The sequence below is a fragment of the Nuphar pumila genome, chromosome 1 (assembly GCF_984573655.1).
Source record: "Nuphar pumila chromosome 1, dmNupPumi1.hap1.1, whole genome shotgun sequence".
Taxonomy (NCBI): domain Eukaryota; kingdom Viridiplantae; phylum Streptophyta; class Magnoliopsida; order Nymphaeales; family Nymphaeaceae; genus Nuphar; species Nuphar pumila.
Window position 1 is genome coordinate 32,704,546 of NC_143249.1, and position 26,180 is coordinate 32,730,725.

At 36.8% G+C, this 26,180-nt stretch overlaps 1 protein-coding gene across 2 annotated transcripts; it reads right to left on the reverse strand.

Moving 5' to 3' along the window:
* Positions 1–1,775: 1,775 nt before the first annotated feature.
* LOC149848609 (cytochrome b-c1 complex subunit 6-1, mitochondrial) lies at positions 1,776–24,368 on the reverse strand. Of its 2 annotated transcripts, none has more exons than XM_090011901.1 (5): positions 24,288–24,368; positions 21,693–21,749; positions 3,889–3,973; positions 2,144–2,233; positions 1,776–2,058 (listed from the first exon to the last, which is right to left on the reverse strand). In XM_090011901.1, coding segments are annotated over exons 2-5 (210 nt in total). In that variant the 5' UTR covers positions 21,695–21,749; positions 24,288–24,368; the 3' UTR covers positions 1,776–2,025. The 2 variants fall into 2 exon arrangements, with proteins under 2 accessions (XP_089868027.1, XP_089868035.1); XM_090011909.1 differs by lacking the exon at positions 24,288–24,368 and adding an exon at positions 24,156–24,211.
* Positions 24,369–26,180: the final 1,812 nt, after the last annotated feature.

A 26,180-nucleotide genomic window follows, 5' to 3' on the forward strand; every position in this document is an offset into this window, starting at 1 on the left:
ATATATATATATATATATATATATATATAAACCAAAGATCATTATTGAACTTGGTAGCGACAATGATTCAATAAGGATAACAAGAACATTATCGTTAAACACTAAGGACCACAGCTTCAAATGTTCTTTGAAAATTAGCATGGTCTTTTCCAAGAGAGAGAGAGAGAGAGAGAGTATTTATATTAACAAAATAAAAGTAGCCAGGAAAGATAGAGAACGTTGTATGCATAACGGGTCTGATCTGTGACAATCCAACCCGATCTGAACACAAATTCCTTGTTATGAGCATAAAATGACAACCCAAGAACTATTAAGACCAACCCAAAGCATGCACAAACGACATACAGAACTGGTTTGTGCTGTGATTTTTTGGTGTGATCCGAACCAACTGATTTCAACTATTATTTGTCTGAATCCGACCCAGCCAACATGGCCCAAGTGTCTTTAAGATATAGTGTTACGTGAAACAAATATATTTTGAGACCCTTTAGATCATACAGGTAGGGCTGACCTTCCCTTTTCGTAACCAGACACGATCCAAACCCTACTACATGCAAACTGAAGGGCTTCAGGTGCTCCCTGAAGGATTGGATATCCGACTCATTGACAGCCCTACCTTCAACTGCACATTATCAATTTCCCTGAGTGAATGGAGAGGTCAAACTCCGAGCAATTCCCTGTTTTTCAACATAATACAGTTGCAAATTGGCCGAGAACGCACAAGGCTCATGCATCAAGCCAGAGAACTTCTCAATAAGAATTCCTGATTAATTCAACTGGGATGGAAGTTCTCAATTCCCCAATTCCTTCCAATGTTCCAAGCCCAAGTATTACAGTTGGGTCTTTCTTGCCTCATTTTTTTTTTCTTTATAGTCAAAGCTGGGGGTCGCCCCATCGGATTCGAACCAAGACCCCTCCCCTCGGTTGCGATTGTGCAACCTAGTCGGTCATGAAAACCCTGACCAGGGCCTTTTTCTTTTTTGGCTAGGCCAGAGAAAACCCTGCCATCATCGACCATACGTTGGTCAAACCCTTGAAGGGGTACACCCAACTTAGAACTTGTGGCAAGGGATGGCCCCCCATGGGTTTAGAACCGTGGTTGTCCCATGTCAGGTGACAAACCAAGGTCATGCCTAACAAGGAAGGCAGAGCTCTCGTGGGCACTAGGATGGTTTTTCATACAACCAATTACATAAGAAGTTACAAGGGTTTTTTGCAAATTGGAACCCGCCTTATAGCCGATTTGCAAAATTGTCCCTGCCTAAGCCATTTTGCAAATCAGCCCTCTCATTTCTTACCGTTATTACAAACCGGTCCCTGTGAACAGCTGTTAGCTTGACCATGGTCACCAAGATGCCCTTCATCAAATAGTTGTTAGTGTATTAACTCTTTGCAAATTAGTCCATACCTTATTCACAATTTGGAAATCGATCCTATAAGGGCAGAACCATCAATTTATCTACCTCTGACAGTAATGGTCAGGAAAGCTAACAGCTGCTAACCTCAAGGACTTATTTGCAAGGGTTAATTAAAGGCAAGGACAGACTTGCAAAATGACGTAAGGCAGGGACTATTTTGCAAATCGTCCCTAAGGCAGGGTCCAATATGCAAAAAAAAAAACAAGTTATACTTAGGGTATGGCTCCCCAACACTCAAAACATACCGCTCTCACGTCCCAAAAGATTGCCACAACACAACCTTAACTGGTTGAATGCAAAATGATAGATTGCAAGCCAAAAATGTAAGGACCAAAGAAACACAAAGGTTTGAGAAACTTTTGATGCCCAAATGGAACGAAGAGACTCACTTTTATTTGTTTGTTCACCAAGAGAACCATAAATAAGAAAGTGTGAAAAATGTCTCAATGTAGCAAAAATGTGTTGGCTTCATCAGATTCTAATTAGCATGCAGGACTATACAGTCGTGAAGGATTTGTGCAAATGATGAGCCACTATAACAGCGTAATATGTTCGCGAATCAAGAAATTCAGAAAATGAATCGATACTGACCCTGAAACCACAAGCATCATTTCAGCATCTTAAAGAGCTTTGGAGCAACCTGCAGAGTATTTAGAAATTAGAAATGCATGAACAATTGAACACTGAAGAAAAATATGAATTTCATGATGAGTAAATGGACTTACGCATTTGTCGACACATCTCCAGTAGTCAAAGTATTGCCCCGTACAATGCTTGTGCCCTGTTTCATCTCCTTGGATCCTCTTCACGCATGCCTGAAATCAAAGACATATTTCTCTCCCATTATTTTCTAATAATATAAAGGCATTCAAAGACGAGACAGCAACAAGCTCCGAAGAGAGCAGATACAATGAGGTGAGGAAAAGAAAGACCATATTAGCCATCCATTACCTCAATGAAGAACGAGGCAAGAACAAGAGAAAGAACTGTATTAGCCACTGACTTATAGTCTGGCCATCTAAAAGATGCCCCAAAATTAGTAGTTGAAACCATAGCAAAAAATGGCAAAAAAGAATGATTACATGAAGAAAAATATTTTTGCATTAAAAAAAATGTTGCAAAACAGATTTTTCCTTGAAAACCAAGTTAGGGTATAGAAAGAGATTCGAATCCAATAACCAAGATGATTTGAACCCGCTATCCAGTAAAATTGGATAAGCTAAAGAGGTAGAGTTGGTGAAGAATGTGCCTTAGAAATCTGGCAGAAAAAAATCACCATAATTCAGTCTCAAATGAATATGCAAATCTTGTCAAGGCCACAGAGACAAGTGCCAGCTTAACCCCTGCACATCGAAGAAAAACAATCTAACCCTAGCTTTACTTGCTTCACTATCTGTGTTTGAAGATAGGGTAGCTTATAAGGAATATTCCAATATTAGGACAAACCGCTAAACGATGAACATCTTGTGGAGCTGATGAAACTTATGGATTTGATATAGAACTTTTTACATGAGCACCCACTCTGATTGCTCACTACTTCAGAAATGGGAAGTGTGGATATTGCCCTTCTAAGGCTTCGCATAAAAGCCACAGTAGAGCACTGGGTAGAAAACATAGCTCAGAAGGGACTAGGAAACGCACAAGAGAAGCACACAGGAAAGAATGGATTAACGGTTGGAGATGGTGATATACTCAACCTGGTGTTATATCTGGTTAGTGTGCAATAACAGGTACATCCAAGAAAGATGAATCCAAAAGACTGTGCCCACACTCCACAAAATCTATGGGCCTGCACTTCCATGGCATGGCTGGATAAGCCATTGAATGGCTAGATTGTCACTTATGTTGGTATTGGTAACATGACTTCCTGCTAAAATTAGACTCAAGACTTCCCAGGTGCCATGAGGCATCTTGTACTTGTCTTTCATATTCAAATACTTGCCATTGAAAAAAAAAAAAGGTTATTTCTTATATGATTCACTAGCAAAAGTTTTTACTTGATTTCAAGAATAACCCTTTCACTAATCAAATTCAACCTTCAAAGCAACTAATTATTACAATAGAATCTAGATGCACAATGAATCGACACTTCGACAGCAGAGCACCCAAAAAGCACTTAAGATTCACCAGATTCTCTTTAAATACTGTCACAAGAGGACACGAGGATGCATGATGAGGGTTCAACTCACAAGTTTAAAAATATTTTGGAAAATAGGACACGAGGACACAATTTTTTATTTTATTAATCAATACAAATTATTTTTTTTGATATTTTAATGTTAAAAATACATTTTTTATTTAAATAAAACCTTAAAACATTAAAAATATTAAAATATTATAAAATATTGTCCATAGGTGTCAGTGTCCATTTCAACGTGTCCGCTCGTGTCACCAGGGAAACACCACCAAAATGGCATGCCCCTGTGACATAGATTAAATATTGAAAATTTAATTTGTGAAAACAAATTACCTGATACTCAAGTAAAGATTTCACGCACTTTGGCTTGCAAGCTTCTTCAAGATATTTCTTTGGATCAACAAGCTCCTCATCAGCCCTATATTCATGTGAAAACAAACAGAAACATATATTCAAACTATGAGGCAGCAAATATGCCTGACTAATTCAAAGCCATAAAATAGAAAAACAATTTGAAAGTGGTCTCCATGTTCCAACATCCATGGAATTAACAGAACAAAATTAATATGCAAGAAAGTATAGAAAACCATAGCATGAAAATAAATGTAGGAGAGAGCATGGTGTTTTAAATAAGTCAAGCTTCATTTATGCAATTAACTTTTCTTGCTTTCACAAAAAGATAACTGTTACTATAGCAAAAGAAGGAAAAGAAATACATTATATATGACAGAAATAACATGAGGGAAAAAGGAGTCCAAGTCTTCCTTTCCTATGAAGATAAAAATAGATGGAGAGCACTGTTACTTATGAGCATAATGAAAGACCAAGATTGATATTCCATTGCAATACAGTGTTATACTAGTGTTTTCATACATAAAAAATGAAAGTGCAATGTAATATTATCCTATTTCTTTATGATAAAAAGGCAGGCATCCACAAAGCTGGACTTTGGAATTCACCTCCATGCCACTTGTCCTGATTAATTTCATTTGAAAAGCCATTTCCAAACACCCAACATGCATGTCGCCAAACCAAAAAGTAGGATGACTCCATTTTTTCAGGATTAAAAAGTCGCAATAAGTCGAAGAAGACATTTTCCGAAATGAGGGTGATTATTCTCAAAACATGGTTCAATCCTGGGTCAAAGCACCCTTTGTAAGAGAAAAAGTTACAAAAGCCTTAGAATAGAGAACACGATTCTTGACTTATTTATCTATGATGATTACCAAATCCATGTATTGGTTGTTTTATGAGACTTTTTAAATATCACCATCTTTATGAATGCTTGAGAGCTCTCTCTCTCTCTTTTCAATAAGAATTATTTATATTGCCTTCTTTAGGGCTTGTGTTTGTCCCTTAGTAGACTTGTAAGATTGTTTCTTTTATCATTGTAAGTGCTTCCGCAATATTTTGTTACATGTCGTCCAAAATTTGCTCATTTAAAGATTATTGCCATTTTTACATCTTGGTATGCATATAATTGCAAATTGTAAAGGCTTGATTTGATCCTTGGATTATTCCAAACCCATTCTCACACATGACATTGCTTAAATATTTCATGTTGTGTTTATTAAGTCTTTTGATAATGACTTCCTTTTAAGGAATTAATCATGATTGAACATAATTTCGTGTTTATGCAATGTTATTGTTATAAGGCATATTGTTGTGATTAATTATGTTGGACCTTTGAATCGGCCCTCTTTGTAAAATCACATATTTGGAAAATGATTTCCCTAAGTGTTCATTGCTTTTTTATGGCATTTATTTTTATCCATCACAAGTTATATGATGCATCAATCCTTTTTTGTATGGCCTTATTGTTATATTAGAGATGGTTGTTGAGGTGAGTTATGGGCACCTTGTGTTATGTCATTTTAGATTGTCCACTTACCATATTAAAGATGGTTGTTGAGGTGAGTTATGGGCACCTTGGGACTCTAAAATGATTTGTTATATGATCTCTAATTATGAGTGTCACTCGTTTTTCCTTTTTTGGCCATTGATATTATGGATGCTCTTATTTATATATAAATGTGATGGATATATGGTGTTTGAAATCTTAAATGTTCTAAGGTATATTTAAATCAAGGTTTTGGGATTATAGCTCATCTTCTTTTATTGTTTATATAACTTATGGGTGCATTTGCACACTTGTAAGGTTGTGTCTTGCGTTTTTAGTGCACAAGTATTCCAAAATGTTATTGTTGTGGGTATTCGTTTGAAGAATATTGTTCTATTAATTCAAGGTTTTATTTATATGTTTGTCATTACAAGTTTTATTGCCTCAAAAGTCTTCTCCTTTTATAACTCTTATCTAAGTGTCATCATATGTAGACAAGAATTTTATTACACATTTGTGTGTTGGTAGCCCTTTGTTGGCTTTGTTTCTCTTGGTCTAGTAGCTGAACACATTTGTCTTGAGTGTTATTATATGTAGACAAGGCACGTTGATTCACACCATGGTGTGTGATTTTAGTCCATGCTGGCATTTGTGTCTTTGTTCTAGTTGCTGAGATGTATGCCCATGGTTGGCTTCTTTCACTCATTTCAAGTGTCATTTTATGTAGACAAGAGATGTATTGTGTTTTAGCCCATGGTTGGCTTGATACTCTTGTTCTAGTAGCTAAACATACTTGTTTTTTAGTGTCTTTTTACGTAGACAAGAGATGTTTTTTGTCCATGTTGGCGTGTATTCTCTTGTTCTTGTCGTTGATGCACTCATTTCAAATATTATTACATGTAGACAAGAGATTCTTTTACACACCTTTGTGTGTCTTTGGCCTTTAATGGCATTATATTTATGTTCTTGATCTAGTAGCTTATACACTTGATTTATGGGTTTTTTGAGGACTAATGAGGTAGTTGCTTGTAGTGGATGAACTATTGTTGAAATTTGCAACATTTCATTCATAACTTGTGTTTTAAGATATTTCAGTGAATCATATCATTGATATGCACATTTGGAAACCAATTTAATATTTTGGCATTTAACCTATATATTAAGTGCTTTTTGATTTTTCGGCCACCTAATGAGTTTTTGTATTTGCAAATATTTGAGTATGAATTTCCTCAATGTGTAAGGATTTCTACTCAAATATATTTCACTCTTGACTCTTAGGAGGACATTTTTAGCAAGATCACATGTGACATTTGTTTAGAATTTCTTCTCTCTAAGATGTGAAAGAAATCATTAGATCATCTTGTGTTAAAATGCCTCCTTATTATTGATTTGTGTGTCAAATTTTGCTTTCGTTCGTATGTTCCTTTTAGGGAGCCACTAGTTCTTATGTGAACATTGTGTTCTTAAAGATATTTGTAATGCATGAAACTTTTTTTAATTTTAAATACAAATTTCATAATTTTGTGCCTTTGTACACTTGTGAGTGTTCCCTGTTCACACACTTATTACTTCCAAGTATTGATAAATTCCTTTGAGTACTTATTGGGCCCTTGTGCAAAACGATTTGTGGAAGTTGGTGCGCTTCATATGCATTGTCTCTTTGAAGACATTATACATTGCTTTTCTTGAAGACTTTTTCACATAGTATTGAAATGATTAATTATGATCTTCCACTTAGATATCCTTCTTTGGAATTTGTTTGAAATGTCTCTTGATAGACATATTTCATTTTGGTAAATCATGATTTACTGTCATTCTCAAGGAACACTACCTCTTATCTAATGTTTTGAAAAATTGTTACTATCATGTTTAAAACCACTCTTGCTTTTCAATATATTATTGTTGTTGTTCTTGGGTTAGAATATTTTATTTGTCTTGTATACTTTGAGTCTTCTCTTGGTTTGTTCTTTCTCTACAGGATCATTAAGATGTGGTGCCTTAGATACATCATGGATTCGATCAGTGGAGGTACTATGGGGATGATCGCCAATAAAGACATTTTTTTTAAGACTTACATTTGAAAGCATTTGCTGAGATGTCATAAAGATGGAGATTTCCCTTGAAGACTTTTGAAGCATTGGACTTCTTTTCAAGACTTTCTTTTGTTTTTCCAAACTTTCGGGTCTTTTCCCCGCAAAGTTTGAGGGGGGGTGTTAAAATATGTGTACTCGTACACATATATGTATATATATATATATATATATACATATATGTGTGCAATACTTGATAGGGGTATTTCTGTCATTTTATATTTGCTATATAGTTGTTTTTAGAAAACATCTATTTATTTTTTAGAATTAGTTTACATTTTATATTTTTTATATTTTTCGTTTTTTATTTCACGCAAGTGGGGGGCCCACATAGAGTCGTTGGGGCCTCCAACGGTCACAAATGTGACCGTTGGGGGCTCCCAACGTCTCTATGGGGAGCTCCTTTTGGCCTCTCCTTTTTCTCTCTTCTTTGTGCATAAATAGGGGCTTTCCCCTTTGTATTTACTCCTTGGAGGAGCTTTTGCTCCATTGTAATGGGTGTTACACCCTTCTTCTCTTCAATAATGTTAACTTATGCCTTATAGGCATTTTTGCCCCTTTCGTGGGTTTATGTGTAACACATTATGTGCTTGTGTTTTCCCCTTTAGTGGGTATATCCGCACTTCATATGCATGTGTATTGGTTCATTATTGAACCTAATGTATTCAAAGTCGTTTCTTTACACTAACATAAGTTTGGATTGGTCTATCACTTTCATCTTCAACATTGTCAAGAAGAATATCCTCTAGGTCATTCAACGACTCATTAGAGATTTCCTCTTCTTGAGGAGTCTCATCTTCTTGGGAGAAAAGATCAAATAAGAAAGCATATTCACTTTCGTCAATATCTTTAGTTTTCATAAAATTATTTTCATTTTCCAAAAAGGTTACATCTTTGGATACATAAAGTTTGTTATTTTTCAAGTCAAAACATCTAAAACCCTTTTGATTTTCTCCATATCCTAGGAAAACACATTCAATAGCTTTAGGAGATAATTTGTCTCTTTTATATGTAAGGACAAAACATTTACACCCAAAAATTCTTAATCTATTGAAATCGGGTGTTCTTTCAAATAGTTTTTCATATGGAGATGTATTTTGTAAGGATGAAGATATCATTCTATTTATCAAGTAAGTTGAGGTTAAGGCGGCTTCGGCCCAAAAACTCTTTGGAATTTCCTTGGAAATAAGGAGTGTCCTAGTGTTTCCATGATGTGTCTATGCTTTCTTTCGGCTAAACCATTTTATTGAGGAGTCCTAGGACACGATCTTTGATGACAAATTCCATTTATTTCTAAATAATTTTGAAATTCATTTGATAGATATTCTCCACCCGAATCGGATCTAAGAGTAGAAATATTACTTGAAAATTGATTTTTGACTATCATATGAAATTTCTTGAAGAAGTCAAAGACTTCGGATTTTAAATTGAGAAAGTAGATCCATACATACCTAGTGTAGTCATCAATGAAAGTAACGTAACAGGAGTATCCTCCTTTAGACATGACCGGGGAAGGACCCCAAACATCCGAATGGACTAACTCAAAAGGTCGTTTGGACACAAAAGTTCGATTTGGAAAAGGAGTGGATTTCATTTTGCCAAAAATACAACTCTTGCAAACAAAATGTTTCTCATTACAAAATTTCTTTCCAAATGGAGAGGAGTACATTTTTGAGAAACTTGGATGTCCAAGTCTTTGATGCCAAATTTCAATATTTTTATCTTGGACAAGGTTACAAAAAGAGTTAGTGGGAAGTTTCAAGTTGCTCATGTAATAGAGATCTCCCCTCCTATGGCCTTGCCCAATCTGCTTCCCGGACTGGAGATCTTGTATAGAGCAATCCTTAGTTGAGAAGGAGATTTCACATCCATGATCACATATTTGAGCAACAAAGAGGAGATTTAAATTAAGTTGAGGTAACACTCTCACGTTTGGCACAAAAAAATCTTTGGAAAAATTTAAAGTTCCAAAACTTTTTACTTGTAAAGATGTACCATCGGCAGTTGAAACATAAGAGTTTTTATAGTTATTACATAAATCGGAAAGCTCATTTTCAAGAGGGGTCATATGAAAGGAAGTTCCAGAGTCAAGGATCCAAGAAGACATACCTGGAGGAGAGGAAGAAGCTATGGCGGCACCCGAGGTTGATGGTATCTTGAGTAGAGTTTGTAGTGCTTCCGATAGTTGAGCAAGAGAAAAAGATTTCTTCCCTTTGATAGTTTCCTCTTTCTTTTGAGTAGCTTCTTCAACGGAGGCAACCTTATTTTTAGGTGCTTCATTCAACTTAGGGCAATTAGGTCTTATATGACCCGGTTCTTGGCAAATGGCTTTTCTATAGTTGCCATTGTAATTATTTTGCCTTCCAAAGTGTGGAGGCTTATATGCTTTCACATGGTTGTCGGGTTTAGATACGGCCAAAACATCATCTCCTCCTTTAATCATGCCAAGACGAGTTTCTTCTTGACATATTTCGGCTATGGCATCTTCCAAGGGAAGAGGCTTAGATCTATGAAGAAGGGAAGATCTAACTTGTTCATATTCGGGCCTAAGCCCATGTAGAAATTGGAAAAAGTGTTCTTTTTTCATTTGTTCTCTTCTTAGTTCCACATCCACACTAGAAACTCACTTTGGTTCTAGTAAAGATAGAACATCCCATAAGGGTCCAAGAGTGCTAAAGTAATCCCTTACACTCATTTCTCCATGCTTGATAGTCCCGATTTTTTCTTGGAGAAAGAATTGACGAGCAAAGTCTTTTTTAGTAAACATACATTTCATAAAGAACCATGCTTCATTAGCCATCCGAAACTTAGCAATGTTGGCGCAAATTTTGAGTTTCACATTGTTCATGAACCAAGCAAGAATCTTCGCATGCTTACTTTCTCAATCTTCCACTTTAGATTGGTGATCTTCAATGGCCTTCATGCGGGCATTTCCTTCAAGAGTTTTTTCTTGATCACCATCCATCTTGGTGAGTTGGAGTTGTGGTTCCGGAATGGTGCTCATAACGTATCCCCAAAGTTTCTTACCTTTGAGGTTGTTCTCCATGGCGGCGGCCCACATCATGTAGTTGGAGCCATTGAGCTTGAAGGAGAGATCAATCTTTTGTTCCCCTTCCATTTAATCACTCACAAGAGGATAAACGAAAAGAAAACAACAATATATATATACTAAACTAGCTATATTAAGAAGAAGAGCATACACAAGGCTCTGATACCATGTAATGAAATATGCGAAAAACCAAAGAGTGGGATAAGCACTTGCAATATCCACCAATGAACAAACAAAAGGGGTAACACCCAAACCCACAAAGAGACAACACAACATAAAAATATAAATGTCTCTTATTGAAAAGAGAGAGAGAGCTCTCAAGAGTGAAAAATACAAGAGGGGTTCACCCCTATATATACACAAAGAAGGAGAGGAGGGATGGCCTTAAGGCCTTAAAAGAAGAGCCACCTAGGGGGCTCCCCATGGAGTCGTTGGGAGCCCCCAACGGTCACAAATGTGACCGTTGAGGGGCCCCATCGACTCCATGGTGGAGCCCCAAATGTGAACAAAAAAACAAAAAAGGAAAAGAAAAAAGTGCAAAAACAATTACAAAAATAAAAGGAAAATAACAAGTACCCCTATCGGGTACTTGTGAAATGACTAAAATACCCCTATTGGGTATATTAGACAAAATATATATATATATATAAACATATATATATATATAGATTACATGTATTTTAACAAAACAAAGAAAGAAAGATTAGTTCTCTACAACAACCTAGCATTAAACCTTTCTAGAAACTTTGATTAGTGTACTTTCTCCTACTGGGTAGGGATGGTAACCAATTTGAAGCTAGTATAGCCTCCAATATCCCAATCAACCCAAACCTGCCAGAAAGAACTGTCACTATAGGAAAATTTAGGAGGCCTGCATTTGAAAACCCTGTAGAGCAAGTCAACTGGGTAGGACCTGAAGAAGAAAACCATAGTATTGTAATATCAAGAACTTCCTTGAAAATGGCTGAGTATCCTAAAAATGCAACTCTTATAGACAAGAAAACCCTTAGGAGAGCATCCCAGCTTGTCATCATAGGAGGGGTGCTATTCAGGAGAAGGTTTACCCAAGAACTCTTGAGGTGTGTAGATAGAGAAGAAATCTAACAAATCCTAAGTGAGTGTCATGAGGGTGTGTGTGAACATATTGGAGCTCAAATGATGGCTAAGAGGATTTTGAGAGCCAGGTACTATTGGCTAACCATGGGTATAGACTGTCACCAACATGTCAAAAGGTGTAAGGCATGTCAACTTCATGGACGAGTAATTCGCGGACCATCTTCAGCATTACATTATGTAGTCTCCTCATGGCCATTCTCTATATGAGCCTTCGATGTCATACGAGCCATTAACCCCTCAACATCCAACGATCATAGGCATATCTTAGTAGCCACCAAGTAATTCACCAAGTGATTGGAGGCCATTTCCTTAGCCTATGTCGAAGGTCAGCATGTAGTTTCCTTCATCCGCACAAACATCGTGTGTAGGTTTGGTATCCCCAAGGACATTATTTGTGACAATGAAACTCATTTCAAAAACCAGAAAATGGAAAGGATCTGCAAGAAATTAGGAATAACACAGCATTTCTCTGCTCCCTATTACCCCCAAGGTAATAGAAAGGCGGAAGCAACCAATAAAACCATCACTAGGATCATAGAAAGAATCATCAGCAAGGGTCATGATTGGCATGACAAATTCCATGATACGCTATGGGCTTATAATACAACCATTCAAACTCCTACCAATGTCACTCATTTTGAGTTGGTACATGAAACTGGGGTCGTTCTACCCCTACAGGTACAATTATCATATCTAAACATTGCAGCAACCTTAGAAATGCCTTTAGAATCTCAACAAGAAATCTGTCTAGCAGAATTAGACCTCCTAGATGAGAAGAGGCTTCTAGCGGCGGAGCACGAAAAGTTATAGAAGGATAGAGCACCATCATGCAAAGCATGTGATTAAAAGATCATTCAAGGTCGGAGAACTTGTCATTAAACGGATTCATCCTTTAGGAAAATGGCGCCCAAAACTAGGAGGGTATGTATGTGGTCAATAAGGTTCTTCTTGGGAACTCATATTGGCTCCTCAATAATGATGGGGTCGAGCTATCAGATCCGGTCATTGCATTACACTGTTAAGCATGAGTCAATAGTGTTGTTTGTCGTCTACACATGGGACGACAATGTGTGTTTGCCGACCATCGCAGGGAAGGCAAAGACCCTTTGTCGTCCACCACAGGAACGACAAAGATCTTTGTCGTCCATCATAGAGACGGCAAAGTGTCTTTGTCGTCCATCCGAGGGATGATAAAGTATCTTTGTTGTCTGACCGTCTGTAAGCACAACCATTTGTCGTGATTATCTCAGTAACCTTTTCAAAATTGGCCCGACCTCGTTCGGTGAGACCCAAACGACCTCAGCAACCTAGTTCCTTTTAAAAATTGGACCGACAACACTTGGTGAGACCCAAACGGTCTCGACAACCCAGTTCCTTTTCAAAATTGACCTGACCTCGCTTGGAGACCCAAACGGTCTCGGCAACCCAGTTCCTTTTCAAAACTGGCATGACCTCGCTTGGCGAGACCCAAACGGTCTCAACAACCTAGTTTCTTTTAAAAAATTAGCCCGACCTCGTTCGGCGAGACATAAAATAATCTCGAAAACCCAGTTATTTTCAAAACTTGTCTGACCTCGTTTGATGAGACCAAAACGGTCTCGGTGACTTAGTTGCCTAAAAAAATGGTTGATCCCATCTGAGGGTGTCTATTTCTTTGTCATAAATCGAATCACATTCGATTAATGACAAAGAGGAGCAAAGAAGGGCACCTGTAGATACCCAAGTTTTTTACAATGCCCAAATACTGACATCTTTTGGAAAATATGCTTGCAGGTGAAGACTTCAAAAAGAAAAACCATAGTTATATAAAAAAAAACGATGCCCCCTTTTTCTTTTGACAGCAAAGACTTTTGGCGTCGGATTTGTGAGATGGCAAGCCTGTTTGCAATCCTGCGATGGGATGGCAAACTAGTCTGTTGTCCTGCCATGGGACAACAATATAGATTGTCGTCCTGACATGGGATGACAAACCAGTTTGTCGTTCGATCCACGGGACGATAAACAATGTGTTGTCCAACTGTCGGACAACAAAGCGGTTTGTCGTCCGTTAGCAGGACTATAATCTTCCTGGTCCTTCGTCCCATCGAGGATAAGGATAAGCCATAGAAGAGGTGTATCCCAATCAGACCAAAACTCTATTTGTGAGTTTTCAAGCAAGACTCTTCATGGATGAGCCTTATCTCCCTTTTAGGATAAGCATGGATCTATTTGGGTTGAGTTCGAATCTAGAAAACCCTTGATCCATATCACATCCATGATTCTTATGAATAGGGGTTGACCCCTAGTCATAAGGATCCGAAAATCCCTTGTCTGACTGTTGGCCCTAAAGAAAATGCTTACCCTAGCCATGCCTTCACTCTAACCCTCTCTTGACTCTATCCCTAAAACTATTGTAACCACACGAAGTTACTGCTAGACCAAGGACGATCCAAAAAGAACTAGTAGACCCCAAAGTCTGAAAAAGGTGATTTTCCAAGATCTCTTTGATATTTTTATGCTTTTATTTTAGTCTTTGTTCTTTTTGTTATTATTTTTTGCATAAACACTCATGCATGTTTGATTTTTATTACATACTTCATTTTGCGAGGGGTTCAAATCCTGAATCCGAACTATCTCGACGATGAGCTTCGCGCTTCGAAGATCGAAAAAACTGCTTCTGCTTTACCTTCTTGTGGAGGATGGCTGAAGCTTGAAACAAGTATCCCACATCTTTTAAACAAATTTGGAAAGGGTTTTGCGAAATCCAGGTGAGTCATATCTCTTTTACCGCAAAATTTTTGTTAACATTTGTATAACAATTTTTTTAAGATATAAACAACCATAACAACAAGAGATGACTATAGACTGAGAGAGCAAATACACATTTTATTGACGCATTAAAGAGATTCTATCCAAGGTGAAGAAGTGGGTGACATGAGAAAATAGATTCCCCAATGAAGGCATACTACTGAAATTATGATTTTATCAAGAAAATGTTAAAGAATCACATAAAGGGTTATAGAAAAAAGCATGTGGACATAAGAGGTTATTTAGAAAGAAAAATTGGATGATAATGAAATCTTTATAGTTGACGATCATGTATAGGTAGAAATTGTTCATGCACACATTTTAAACAATTATTTGTACTTCACATTTTTGTATAGCACATTTGTATATCATGCATTAACTAATAGATTATTAATGTATGTCTATCTTCCTTTCTTGGCAATTTTCAGGACGATCTAAATTTAGCCTAAGTATACAAACAAGAGCCTTTGACAATATAGACATTTTAAAGTCATATGGATATTCTTCAATCGAAGCAACAATAATGGGGGAACTACCAAAGACTATTGGTGAAATTGAGATGGAGGAAATGATGATATGATATAGCATATCATGTAACATTAATAACTGACTAATTGCAGGATCCGATTTCATTTGATGTGATTTTGATTAATAAATGAAACCGAGCTTATTTAAATTTTAAATGGACTTGAATTGTGTTGATTTGTAAGTGGATCCAACTAATACACCTAGAAATCATGTGTCAAGAGAACGTGGATCAGGTTTTGAGATGTACAAATAGCTAGGGTTGTCAAAGGGACCGATAAAGGTCTGATATTTGAAAAAACCATGACATCCAGTTAATAATCAGATACAAATTGATTTCAACTATAGATGGATATGATTTGATTTACATCTCAAACATAAATGGATAGGTGTGATCCAGAATCAAACAACCACATGTGTGGTCAATCTAACAGAAATCAGATCCAAAAAATTTGGACGACCAGATCTACATTTGAAATTCATGTATCGTATCCGAATTTCAAGTACCAAATCAAAATATTCGGCGACCCAAATCAAAATCCTGATGATCCAAATATTGATGGGCTTAATAAAGTTGAACTTCTTATTAAGTGTCGTGATAATGGGTTGGATCAGTTTGGATCTGATCCAGACCCAAATCGTGTATTGCGTGATTGACGTGTTTATTGGGGTATACTTGTAATATTGTTTTTGTTGTAGGACTGTTATGTCAATGAAAATCATTGTATCTTATGTATAAATGAGAAAAGATAGATCACTCATGTATTGAGAAAGACGTGACCTATTCAGCCTCAACAACTCTGTGTTTTCTTCTTCCTCTTGCAGATCGGTTTTGGTGATATCTCAAGATCTAACATGGTATCAAAGCAAGGTTGGATCTAGGGCTTTGGTATTGTCTCCAAAAGGTATGACCATAGAGATTAATATTTGATTCCAATCAGGAAATATTTTCTTCTCTAATTATTTCTCAGTTCTCCTTCTCTTTCTCGAAATTTATCTTCTCGTATTCTCATCTGAAACACAATTCTTAATTGTTTCTCGGTATCTTGATCGTATTCGCATCTGAAATATGATTTTCTCAACATCTATTTTCTCGCATTCCATCGTATTGCTTAAAATATGTTCTCTCGTACCTCTATCGTATCTCTTAAAATCATTTTTCTCGTATTTCATCTGAAATACGATTTCTAATCATTGTTTTCTTGTATTTCATCTGAAATACGATTTTTAATTGTTTCTTGGTATTGAAATCATGATCGTATTCATGTCTGAAATACGATTTTCTTAAGGTCTGTTTTCTCATGTTCTCATCTGAAATTTGATCCTTGATTCATCTGAAATACGATTCTTGTCGTGATTTGGTTACAAATATTCCTTTTCTTTAAGTTTATTGACATCGATCAAACATTGCATATTGAAGTGATTTGATTTATACACATTGAAGTGATAACCAGATAATCACGTGATCTGATTCCATTCTCAAAAAAAAAGGACAGACTGATTGCAGTTGCAGATCTGAATCCATTGTGACAGGTTAACTATCTTCTTAGACTGAATTTGAACAGTCATATTAAGCCAGTGTTTGATCAGCCACTTGCTTTTCCTCTTCAACTCAATCTGGACAGTCATCAAACTTCCTTAGTCAGCTTGTTTCTAAAAAATTGAATAATTTAAATTTCCTGAATTGGAAGAGACAGATAGTTCTTTTTATTAGGAGCCAAGATCTCTTTGGTCATCTGGATGGATCAATTCCAGTCCCACCATAATTCATCGCAAAGGAGAAAACGGACGCGGACGCGCAAGGGGCTGCATCTTCCAAGATTGTTCAAAATTCAGATTATGTTTATTGGATGAAGAAAGATCAAGCATTGATTGCCTACATCACTTCTACCTTATCACAGGAGTTGTTGATTGCCATTCCAGATGACTGCACAGCGATGGAATTGTCGAACAGATTGACGCAGACTTATTCTCAAATATCTGAAGCTAGAGTTTTATTTTTCAAGCATGAATTTCAACTCCTCAGAAAAGGCAACCTGTCTATCATGGAATACTTGAATAAGGTGAAGTCCATTTCAGATCAACTAGTCATTATTGGATGTGAAGTGCAAGACAAGGATAAGGTGCAGCAGACATTGAATGGTTTGGGCCCATATTATCACGTATTGGTGACGTCATTGTTGTGTTTACCTATACAGCTCACATTTGAGGACCTACGGGCAAAGCTTCTATAGTCTGAGATGTCATTAAAAGGCATTGCTGAAGATTCGGGTGCTCAACCTGATTCTCATGATGTTTTAGCTGTTGGGTTTTCCTTTGCTTGCAGTCGTGAAAGAAATAACTTTCGAGGAGGAAGGGGTCGGAGCAGATATGCAGGTCCAGGTTTTTTTCCTACACCTAATATGCCACTCAATTCCAATGCGAGGAACCAAAATCAAATAGTTGTCCCAACGTGTTATTTGTGCAATAAGAAGGGATATATTAAGGCAAACTGCTGGTTTAATCCTCAAAGTAAAGGAAAGTTTTCAAACACTGAGATCAAGAAAAAAGATAATGCTACTAAAACTGACGAGGATGTAAAACAACTTTTGTTGGCTGCATTGTATGGGCTGCACTTGAAACAGAATGATCAAGGATTATGGTACGTTGACTAAGGGGCAGCAACCCATGTTACAGGGGATGTTGGTAAGCTCTCAAGCTCAGTAGCTTACTTTGGTAAAAATAGTATCATTACTGGAGATGGATCTCACCATCATATCTCTCATGTTGGAAATGCAATCATTCTTTTGTCAAAATCATCTCTCAATTTGTCAAGTGTCATCCATGTCCCTAATATCAAAAAGAATATTATTTCTGTATCTAAACTTGTTGATGATACACATTCTTATGTTGAATTCACTCCCTATTCTATGTTTGTCAAGGATCTTTAAGCGAAAGAGACATTCGTTGAAGGGGAGCGACAAGAAAACATGTACATCTTCAAGGAAGATCCACTTGCGCGTACAAGTTCTGCCTTAAAGCCTTCATTGGAGTCTAAGTCTTTTCGGTCTAAGTCATCTTCGTCATGTCCTGAGTCTATTTTTAGTCTTTCTAAATGTAATAAGCCAAGTCTTTGGCATGGTCAACTTGGTCATTGTAGTCACTCTTTTCTTGAGAAACTTGTCTTAAGTAAATTAATTCCTAAGTCAAGTTTGACTCTAGAGGGAAATGACAAAAAGTGCCCAAGTTGTCAAATATGTAAAAGTCATGTACTTCCTTTTGATTTTATCAATAAAAGAGCTTCAAGGCCTTTTGAAATTGTTTATTCAGGTGTTTGGGGTTTTGCATCCGTTTGTTCTACTTCTGGCAGCAAATATCATCTTATTTTCATTTACAGTTATTCTCGTTACACTTGGATATTCTTTATGAAACACAAGTCTGAAACCTTTCACCGATTCCGCAACTTCCATGCTTTTGTCCAAAACTATTTTTCTACCAATATTTTGCATTTTCAATGTGATGGAGGTGGTGAGTACACATCAAAGGACTTTATTGATTTTCTCCAAAGTAATGAAATAAAGCGTAAAGTGTCTTGTCCAAATACGCCTCAACAAAATGGGATTGCTGAGAGAAAGCATAGACATTGTTGAAACGGCTATGAGTATGATGCATGACAGCAATCTCCCCATTAACCTGTGGACAGAAGCATTTCATTCAGCAGTTTATATTATAAATCGTCTGCCCATGACACTTTCACAAAACAATTCCCCATAATTCTCTCTTTTTGGTATTCAGCCTGATTACAATGCTCTGCGTATTTTTGGATGCACTTATGTTCATATAGACGATTCCCTCAAGAATAAATTTCAGCCAAAGGCTTCCAAGTGCAGGTTTGTGGGATATGCAGATGATTATAAAGGGTATCGATGTTATGATCCTGTCACTAGACGCATTAAAATTTCAATAAATGTTGTGTTTGATGAGAACGATTTTGGCGATGTATTTTTCAATACCTGCCAAAGAATCCCCAGAGCAGAAGTTTATCATCTGTGGCTGAATGCAGATCTATTTGCAAGTGTTCATGGTGATTGCTCATCTCAGTACACTCAGGAGACACAGTCTATTGATCAGGATGACATTGATTCAGGCCAAGCACGTTTATCTCAACCCGACATTCAAGAAGGTGGAGCTTCACATGTTGAAGAAGGTGTAGACCCGCAACCTCCTCATATTGATAAATTCAAAGGGTATGTTTATGTGCGAAAAGAAAAAGGCCCTCCTCTTGTCCCGCACATAAAACCAAATAATCATGTGACTGTAGGCAATGCGAGGAGTTCAGGTAGAATCAAACATCCTATTGACAGGTGGGTCAGCTATAACAAATTTTCTATGGATCTTCAGCAATTTTTATCTCAGGTTGATAAGCATGATGAACCCGTGGGGTTTCATCAAGCTGTGAAATCAAATAAATGGACTGAGGCCATGAATGAAGAAGTGGAAGCGCTACATGAATGTCGGACATGGGAAATCGTCCCTAGACCCGCAGATAAAAATGTTGATTCCAAGTGAGTTTACAAAATTAAGTACAAACCCAATGGCACCATAGAACGATACAAGGCCAGACTCATTGCAAAGGAGTTCACTTAGGAATATGGTCAGGACTATGATGAAACCTTCAGTCACGTGGTCAAGATGGGAACAATGAGAATTATATTATCTTTAGTCATTGAACATAAATGGACATTGAGTCAGTTGGATGTCAAGAACGCATTCCTTCATGAACATTTAAAGGAAGAAGTTTACATGGAGCAGCCCCCTAGATATGCTGAGGGAGACCAAGGAACACATGTATGCAGATTAAGAAGAGTCATCTATGGTTTGAAACAAGCCTCACGCTCGTGTTTTAAAAGTTTCTCCCTGAAATACAAGAACATGGGTTCTATCGATCTCCCTTGGATCATTCATTATTCATCTTCAAAAGTGAAGGTACAATTACCCTGTTGTTGATGTATGTCGATAATATTATTGTCACAGGGAACTCAATAAATCACATTGAAGAAATAAAGAGACTCTTAAGTCAGATATTTAAGATGAAAGACCTTGGAGATTTGCGATATTTCCTTGGAGTCGAAGTAGACATGAAGAGCGATTGCTTGACCCCTAACACAACACAAGTATACATTGGATTTGTTGAAGAAATTTGGTATGAAAGATTGCAAACCTTTGTCTACACCAAGTGTCCTACATCAAAAGATCAGTTCACAAGATAGAGATCCCTACACATATCCTATAAGATATCGAAGTATAGTTGGTATGCTTCAATATCTTACCTTTACTCGCCCCGACATTGTTTACTCAGTCAATCAAGTGTCACAGTTCATGCATGAGCCGCAAACAGGACACATGGATGTAGTCAAGAGAGTATTAAGGTATTTGAAAGGTACAATTGGAGATTGGCTCGTATATAAGAAAATTTGAAAAAGTAAAAGTATGCATGACAGCACGGTCTACAGTGATGCGGATTGGGCAGGAGACCCCGATGAAAGAATATCGGTTTCGGAATATTGCACCTTTCTTGGGAAAAACTTGGTGTCGTGGAGCAGTAGAAAACAAAAGGCAATAGCCAGATCAAGTACCGAAGCTAAATATCTATCAATGGCAGAAGCAACTGCTGAAGTTACTTGGACAAGGCATTTGTTGAATGAGTTGGGGGAACCAATCTCGAAATCTACCTTATTATGTAACAATCAAAGTGCCATCAAAATATCTTTCAATCCTATTTATCACAATAGGACGAAGCATATTGAGATAGATTAGCATTTCATCCGACAAAAGGTTGAAGACAAAGAGATCAAGCCTCACTTCGTTTCTACAGAAAACCAAGTGGCAGATTTATTTACAAAGAGGCTGACGAAGAACAGATTTTGGTTTTTAAAGGCCAAGTTGTCCATGGTACAGGACCATGTACAATTTGAGGGAGGCTATTAAGTGTCGTGATAATGGGTTGGATCAGTTTGGATCTGATCTAGACCCAAATCGTGTATTATGTGATTGACGTGTTTATTGGGGTATACTTGTAATATTGTTTTTGTTATAGGACGGTTATGTCCATGAAAATCATTGTATCTTATGTATAAATGAGAAAAGATAGGTCACGCATGTATTGAGAAAGACGTGATCTATTCAGTCCCAACAACTCTGCGTTTTCTTCTTCCTCTTGGAGATCGGTTTTGGTGATATCTCAAGATCTAACACTTCTTACTTTTGTAAACATGAGATTATGAATCACAAGTGGGACTTGAGTATTACAACCGAATTTTGTAGATACGAGAAAGCTATGCATAATATTAATCATGTGATGCACATTCTCAGGGGCACAACTTTCTTAATTTTGCAACCTGTGGCCAAAGCAAGTGTGCCCTTAAAGTGAGCTCAGACTCGTATTCTCTGGGAAAGTCAGGCATGGGGTCTCACCCGTGACTTTCTCAAGTTTCAAATGGATGGACTTTCCTGAGCTACACTTTCTCATGTTTGTAACACCTTGAGAAAGTGAAGAATTTTCCTTTCTCAAAATCCTAATGAAAATGTACACTAATTCCATAAGCATCAAGACAGCCTCACTTCTCTTGCAACAACTACAAAGTAGCATTCCAATGAATGCTTGCAAAGAACTCAAAAAGTTATTGATATCAAAAAAAGCAGAATATTCAACAACCAAAATAACTAACAGTAATAGTAAAAAAATGCTCACATTGCAATGGAAAACCAACTCCAAGCAGGTGACAGCAAAAACTTCTAAAAAATTCACCTGCACCATGGAAATTTCAAGTGATTTAAGTCAATCAAAATGAATAAATATAAATCACATCAAGCACAATAACCTTGCAATTTAACATCTTCACAAATTTACGCTGAACATTCTTTTGCATAAATAGTTCATGTTGCATTACCAAGATGAAAGTTGTATGACAAAATAGAGTTTATTTCAAATGTCAACAATATGTTAAAGTTATATAAATAAGTTGATCTCAGGGAGAATACTATGAGGCTTCAGTTCAATAAGGTAGTGGCATTAGTTCGCCGGCATTAATTTAGTTATATTACAAAGCAAGCACTTGGATGGAGATGATAGGAAAGGATATGAATGGTACGTAAGAAGGTAGGTGTTGCACCCATTGAAAATAAGATGCGAGAGAATCGTTTACGGTGGTTTGGACATATTCGGCGAAGGCCTAATGATGCTCCAGTTAGAAGGTTGGAGAAATGGGAAAATATATTAGTTAAAAGAGGTCGGGGTAGGCCTAGGAAGACTTGGATGGAGATGATAGGAAAGGATATGAATGCTTTGAACCTCACCGAGGACATGGCGTTGGATAGAAATGATTGGAGGAAAAGGATTCATGTGGAAGACCCAAAATGAATTTCTTTTTTGGTTCATATCGCTGACCCCAATTGTTTTGGGATGAAGGCGTAGTTGTTGTTGTTTGTTGTTGTTACAAAGCAAGCACTGGGAAGCATGTTCCTAAAGCTTAATTCACCAATCATAATTCAGTTACTTTTCCAATGATAATATGCATGATATTCATGCATTGAATTTAAATAAAGATAACTATAAGTCAACACCACCGGAGTTCATCAAATTCAATTTTCCTTTTCAATGTGTTAAATACACTAACTCATATATCTTTTCCAAACACTTCAACTGTGAATCCTACTCATCTGATGCCCTTGGACTAAGGAAAAGAAACAAAATACCAAAATGGTTAAAAATCAAAAGTCAGAGAAAGAACAGGGGTAAAACAAGCTTCGTTTAACAGCTTTTTTTGTCTTACAGAACATATGAAAAACAGGAGAAAAAAACTCAAAGCTTGATAGGAAAAGAACTTTAATCAGAGTTTTCCCGTCTAGAAGGACAACTTATAAGTAGTAAAACTCTTAATTTTAACTACTTAATAAAAAACTTTCAAACAAAAATAAAAGGAAAAACTCCATTTTCTAGATAAAAAGTATTAAAACATGAAACTTTGTTTTAAAAAGATCTTTTCAAAAAAACAGTATAGTCCAGATTCACCAGATTTCAATTTCAAATCACCTTGAGTTTTTTATCCAAATCATGTGGTTCCTATACCCTAGCTTGCTGTCAAGGAGAAAAAAAAATCCATAGATGCATACAAATGTTTTTATGAAACTAGAACTGAACCAAACCCGTACATATTATTTTGCAGTTCTTTGATACCTCTTTCTTTTTTGGTTTTTTGAGAAGGTCTTCCACTCAATCCATTAGGGGGTGTTTGTCTTCTGTGGAAAGCAGCCTAGTTTTGGCAGGCCACACTTGCTGTGTTCAAAAACAGTAACTGGTTTTTTTTTTTTTCAATAAGAGCGCTGGGAGGATTAAGGCCCCCTCCTTTTTATTGAGGTGAAAACATATACAAAAGGTCAAAAGGTATATGTACAAATTTTCATTACACTAATTAGGCCAAAACTCAGGCCTCTCCCTCCAAACATGCGTTTCCCCAATCCTGGAAACCAGATATAGTAATAGGATTGAAAACCAGTAACTGGTTGGACTTCATTTTCAATAAAGGAGGTTCCACGCCTAACGCCTATAGATAACGAACGATATGATTCGTCCGTTAGGATGGGTTTTTCCCCAAGATGGTTTCAAATTTTCAATAAGAATTGCATTTTTTCACTTTCCAGATTCTGATACCAATTTACTAACAAACTCCCAAACAAAAATCATGAACTTATGTCGTACACTCTTACTTTTCACTCATTAACCAAACTATACTTCCGATTTACCAATCCAAACACAGAAACCCCCATCTTTAGGACATTACACTGCAAAAAAAAAACATGCGAAATTCAAACAAAATGAAGATCGAATCACCAATCAAAATCGCCACCAAAACACAACAAGCAACAAAAGAAAACAAGAAGCAAACAAAGGGGAATCTCAATGATAGAATACAACCACACCCCAATTTAACAAGAGCACCAAACACCCTCAAAAACCTTAACAAACACCAAGTAAAATAAACCCAAATGGCACCACGAAAAAGAACCTAGAAAAAAAACATCTACGCGCAATCAGATCGATATCCACAAGACAAATACCGAAAAATTGTCTCAGAAATCAGATTCTGCAACAAAAATTATCAGAAAAAAACAGAGAAAAGGGAAGGAAAAAATAAACGAAGGAAAGGAAAACTACCGCAAAATTTAAAGAAAAAAACAACGCGATCTCGTTCTGATCGATCGAACCAACACTGAAGAAGAGGAATCGAATCGAGAATTCTAGAAAGGAGAGAAAATATGAGAGAAGGAAATCGCCGAGTCTACTAACCTGCGTGAGATCGCAGAGAGTCGGAGAGAGGGCGTCCAAAATAGTGGGAGAGATCGACGGCTTCGATGCGCTTCTCAATAATCAAAGAGAGAGGCAGGAGGGGCTTTGTATATGGGTCGGGTTACGGGTCGGCTAGGGGAAGTAGATCAGGTCATGCTGAACATGAGCGTTTTTGCTCATGCCGACATCGTGGCCGTCTGTTTGCATTTTGGATGAATGCCACGTGGTTTGGTTGACTTTTGATCTTTTTAAAATGCAAATCGGATGGCCATGATGTCGGCATGACAAAAAACGCTCACCTTCAGTATGACCTGATCTGCTTCCTCGGCTAGGTAAGCTTGTGACTTGTGAGGTCTTATGTCACAAGGACACTAGGATGCGAGGACACTATACCCAGGTTTTCCAACCCCCAAGTTTGATTTTTTTTACTCTGAGAAACCACCCTAGCATCATAGACCTAGTCACACTGGCATATTTCTAAAACCCATAAATTTTGGATATTTTATAAGAAATAACATTGAATTAAAGATAAAATATTATTTAAAATTAAGATGAAAATTAAATTATAATTCAAGCATTTATTAGGATTTAGAATAAATTTCAAGTTGAAAATTTATTCTGAATCAAAGTTTTGATTTTTAATCGGATTTAACCTAAATTTAAGCTGAATTTAGAATATAATTTAATTTGAGTTTCAATATTAGTGAGGACTCGAATTAAGTGTACACTTCAATTTAGAGACTTATTAAATTTCAATTTCAATTTCTAAAGTTTTATCAATTTGAATTTTGATTTAGAAATTCAAATTCAGATCAGATTTAATAAATATGTCTTGAATATTATAATTAGATTTGAGTTTGATTCAAATCTAAATTAAGACTTACATATCTAACATTTTACTGAAATAAAAATATTTTTATAAAAAATCTATATTTTATGAAATTTATAGAGATGTAATATTTTCATTTCAGTAAAATGTTAGAGATGTAATATTTACATTTCCAAAACATCAAAAGTGAGCCTCAATATTTAGAGGATAGACAATTTAAAAATTATCATATACTATAGATAAAATTTTATACCCCTTATTATTTTAAACATGACACATACAAAATTTACACCCCCCTTTTTTCTATACTACATATCATATAAAAGTCATGATGACCAAAACTAAAAAGGGGCATTTTATCATATACACTACCAAATATTTCGCTACTTGTTGCTTGTTGCCTCCTGGAGCCCAAGAACCAGTATCCCTAGAGACTGGATCGAAAGGGCGACTGCGGAGCCGAGACACCTGTTGTACCCCCGAGAAAGCAGGAGCGGAGGCGCAGCCAAGCATGTGGGGGGTTCGGGGGGAGGACCCACGTTGCTCAGTCAACAAAAATACTCAGTCCCAAGGCCTGGGATTTGAAGTTGAAGCGAGGCACCGAAGTGTAAGCTACAAAAAGTTTGAGAATTTTTTTATAGTGCAACTTTGTTGGTAATTCCCGAAAGGGGAATGCCCAACATCGAGCCCTTACGCACCCCTTTTGAGGGAATGCCCTCAAAGAAACCTAACTTGCACCTTTTTGGGGAATACCTTAAAAGAATTACCCAAAAGAAACCTAATTTAGTGTTCTCCACGTTGTTGTTGTTTTACTCATGAAATGTACAACTAAAGCCACCACAGTCCATAGACAGAGTATGGAGCCAATGTCGATCTCGCTTATCAATTATTTATGCATGGCTATAGGGGATAGACCACCGTACACAACTGACTATACTTTTCGTGGGCTAGGCATCCCAACGATTTTCTTGAGTCAGGCATTGCCTTCTCGTTCTGAAGTTCTCAATAGTTATGTATGGACATAGATGTAATACCTAGTATGCCAGTAGATGTTTAGCGGGGTT

What these genes read in the sequence shown, in the direction of transcription:
- LOC149848609 (XM_090011901.1), bottom strand. An exon ending in AATCTTTACTTGAGTATCAG is followed by an intron (nt 2,234 to 3,888) that starts GTAATTTGTTTT and finishes CTTTGATTTCAG; the next exon opens with GCATGCGTGAAGAGGATCCA. An exon ending in GGAGATGTGTCGACAAATGC is followed by an intron (nt 2,059 to 2,143) that starts GTAAGTCCATTT and finishes AATACTCTGCAG; the next exon opens with GTTGCTCCAAAGCTCTTTAA.